The 3,650-nt window shown below is 62.1% G+C and overlaps 1 protein-coding gene across 1 annotated transcript; it reads right to left on the reverse strand.

Moving 5' to 3' along the window:
• Positions 1 to 1,574: 1,574 nt before the first annotated feature.
• NPW (neuropeptide W) lies at positions 1,575 to 3,309 on the reverse strand. Its single transcript, XM_035563322.2, has 2 exons — positions 2,899 to 3,309; positions 1,575 to 1,610 (listed from the first exon to the last, which is right to left on the reverse strand). Exons 1-2 carry the CDS (start codon positions 3,307 to 3,309, stop codon positions 1,575 to 1,577), a joined length of 447 nt encoding a protein of 148 aa, XP_035419215.2.
• Between the last annotated feature and the right edge of the window lie 341 nt (positions 3,310 to 3,650).

Raw genomic sequence — 3,650 nt, forward strand, 5'->3', positions numbered from 1 at the left:
TTTAAGAAGGGATTGGATTAATGCTTGTCAGAGAGGGGTAATTAAATGCCTTTGTAAGGTTTCTTCCTGTTTGCTGGGATTGTTGACCCAAGGGAATGCTCAGTCGCCTCCAGAGAGCTGAGAGCACAAGGGAAATTACTTTGCCCCAGCAAAGTATTCCCTTTGGGGAATCAGCTCATGCTCCTCCGCAGCAGCAGGAAGAAATATTTTACAAGGTAAAAGGGCTTGTGGTTAACCGAGCATCTGCTGGTTTTGCCCCAGTATCGACACACACGAGTGCTTCTTTCCTGCGCACGGGGGTGGGAGCACACTCAAGTCGTGTCTCTCGTCACATTGCCCTTCGTCGCCCTCTCCGTGCACCCCCCCGTGCGATGCTGACCTTTACGTTTCCCACCTCATTTTGCCACTTACCTCCATCGAGAACAGCAAACCGCCTCTGCGGCCACTCCAGAGGCTGATTGGCACTGCAGCAGCCCTGGCCCTGCTCAAGTGCAACAGCCTAATGGGTTAGGGGCAATTATGTGCCATTTGTGCCATCCGCGTACCGTGCTGCGCTAATGAAGAGCAGGAATCTGTCAAACTTGGAAATCGTGGGGGAAACAGAGAGGGGACACGGAGGGGAAACCGATCCTTCACGTGCAAAACGCTGAAATGCCCCCTGGCAAGCACCAGCAGGGATTCTCCCTTCCGATGGGAAGCAGGCGGCAGGCAGCCCCGCTGTCCCCACGCTGTGATCCCACCACAGGAGCCGGACCACCCAAAATCCAGATCCTGCCCATCCCAGCACGTGTGTTACGGCCTCGGCCCCGCTGGCCCAGCGCCCACACCCTGTTTTAGGGGGGAACAACTTTTCTCTTTCATCAGCAGAGATGAATACACAATTAAGCTCTAAGCAGGCAAACAAGCAACCAGAGCAGCGAGGACTTGCAGAGCTTTTGTTCAGCAGAGTCCAGGAAAGATTTCAAACTTGGTCCTCTTAGCTGAGAACCCCCCGGCAGTAACTCCCCAATGGGCACTAAAGGAGATTCACTGTACGGCTGCAGAAGAAACTCTGTCAAGGAGTTAAATCACATCAGAAAAATCTGGGAGTGACCGGAACACCAAAGCGTCTGAGCCCTGTCTGAGCCATACCAGCTTCTGCTAAAAAAATAAATAAATAAATAAATAAATAAAATAAAATAAAATAAAATGCACCATGAAACACGTTTCCTTTGATCATTTCTCATTTTAATGAGGGCAGGTTCCTAGGAAGCAAACAGTACATGTTTGTGTTATATTGCAAACAAGCTAGTACAGAAATCTAAAAAAAATAAACAAAATAAATATTTTCCCTGTTTATTTCTCCCCAAGTTTATAGCACTAAGTTGACCTGAAAACAAGATGAATTTACCACTGTGTCTGGACAGTGGGCAAGAAAAATCAGATTTTTTTGAACGCAGCTGTCTGTACGGTTTCGGAGAGGTCAGAAACCCGGAGAGCCGCCGATGAAACTCCTCCTCACCAGCCACAGAAACAGTCCCCACCTCGGGCAGCCAGTGCTCCTCCGGCGCCCGGAGCATCCCTGCCGGGACCCTTCAGCGGAGCAGAGCCACGTCTTCAATTGGGAGAGGCTGAAAGAAGAAAAGGACCCCACGTTATTATATGGTTATTACCCAGGACATCCAGCTGTGGCCCCATCACCCGGCTCTGCCCTCCCCACGAGGACATTTCCCCTCCGAACAGTGCTCAAAACCAGCCACGGACTCACGACGTGGGCTCAGACCTTCCCCACCCTCACTGCGGACCCCTTCTGTTCCCACAAGAGACAGCGCACACAAATCAAGCCCCACGGCTCAAGCACCCGTATAAACACCCAGGTACCGGGCTGGGACCTGCTGCAAGGCTCTCGTGGAGATTCTGCTGTGGAATCAGAGCGCTGCGCCCTCACCACGACACAGGCTCTGTCCGTGCTTCCAGCCAGGCTGCCGGAGGGACCGGCACAGCGCGGGCTGAGCTGACCTGCCTGGGCTTTCCCCAGAAGTTAATAATCCCAGATTGCCTCCAAAAAATGAAGGCGGGGGGTGTGGATGGGAATATGGCTACGTGTTTCGGGGCCGATCCAACATCTAAAAGCATCCCTGGATTTCAGCCGGATGTTGGCTCCTGCTTTACATGAGGGAAAAGAGATTTAATGTTTGGACACAGCCCCAAAACAGTCCCACGCAGCTTGGCCAAGTGGAGAGGGCAGGGAGAGGGGTCCTGCAGAGGGGTGATGCCGGGAGCTCCTCAGCACCTCCAGCACCACAAACACCCCTCCATGGCACTGACAGCTCGGTCCCTGCAGGGTGCAGGTTTGGGACACCCCAAACACAGGCACAGAAATCCCCCAGCTCCTTTTTCTGCCCCCAGACCCAAGTGCAGCCCCTCCGAACGCATCTCACCGGGAGGAAGCCTGGCTGCCCGCTCCATCCTGCTGGGACCTCACAGTCCAAGTTTCAAGATGCAGCAGAGACTTCCGCAAACTCACGCGATCGCAGCCACCCAGAGCCGGGGCTGGAACCCCCCCAGGGCGCGGGCTGTCCCGCGGGGTCCCGGCTCCCCTCACTCCCCAGCCGGGGCATCCCCCCTGGTGCAGGGGGCATCTCCCCGCAGCCCAGCGATGCCCCGGGGTCTCTTCTCGGGTTGTTCTCCCACCGTGCTTCCCCCCCCCAGGCGATGCCTGCACGGTGGGAGACGGCAGCAAGGCTCCCGCACCCAGACACCCGGTGGCACCCCTCCAGCCCCCCAGGGTGCCGCAGGGGGACCGCAGCAAGGCTCCCGCACCCCAGAGCGCCACCTCCCCGGCCCGGTGCAGCGGGACATCCCCGCGCCCCGTCCCCGCGCCCCCTCCCGGCGCCCTGCCGTCGGGGCCCGGTTTACCTGAGCTCCGCGGGCGGCGGGCGGCGGCCGGGCGGGGGCCGGCCGGGGCCCCCCCCAGCCCCAGCCCCGCCGGAGCAGGCGCTGCAGGAGGCGGCCGGGACCGGGATGCGGCGGCGGCGGCGGCGGGGGGGGGGCGGGCGGCGGGGACCCTCCGTCGGGGCGGCCCGGGGGCCGGGGGGCGGCGGGCGCGGGACCCCCGGGCCGGCGGGGGGGCTCGGGCGGCAGCTCCCGGCGCCAGAGGTACGGGGAGCGGCGGACGCCCATGAGCAGCCCCGAGGCTCTCCCCACCGTGTGGTACCGGGGGCTGGCGACGTGCTTGTACCAAGCGCCGGCCGGCGGGGCCGCCGGCAGCATCAGCCCCAGCAGCACCAGGGCCCCCCAGGCGCCCCCCGACAGCCGCCCCCTCGCCATCGCTGCGGGCAGGAGGCTTCCCGGCCGCCCCGGCCCCGGGTGCCCCAGCGAAGGCAGCCCCGCGCCCGAGCCCCGCCGGTTTATAGCGCCGCCGGGAGGGGCACCCCGCGGCTCCGCCCCGCAGCCCCCCGCCGCCCCGCGGACCTCCCCCCCGCCGCCCCTCGGCCTCCCCTCCCCTGGCCCCCAGCATCCCTCCCAGCCCGCAGCATCCCCCCGCCGCCCCGAGCATCCCCCCTGCCGCCCCCCGCGCCCCCGCCGCAGCCTCCGGCATCCTCTGCACCGTCCCAAGCACCCCTGAGCCCCTGGGCAGCCCCCTCCCGGCCCCAAGCATCCCTCCGCAG

This window comes from Cygnus atratus, chromosome 15 (assembly GCF_013377495.2).
Source record: "Cygnus atratus isolate AKBS03 ecotype Queensland, Australia chromosome 15, CAtr_DNAZoo_HiC_assembly, whole genome shotgun sequence".
Taxonomy (NCBI): Eukaryota; Metazoa; Chordata; class Aves; order Anseriformes; family Anatidae; genus Cygnus; species Cygnus atratus.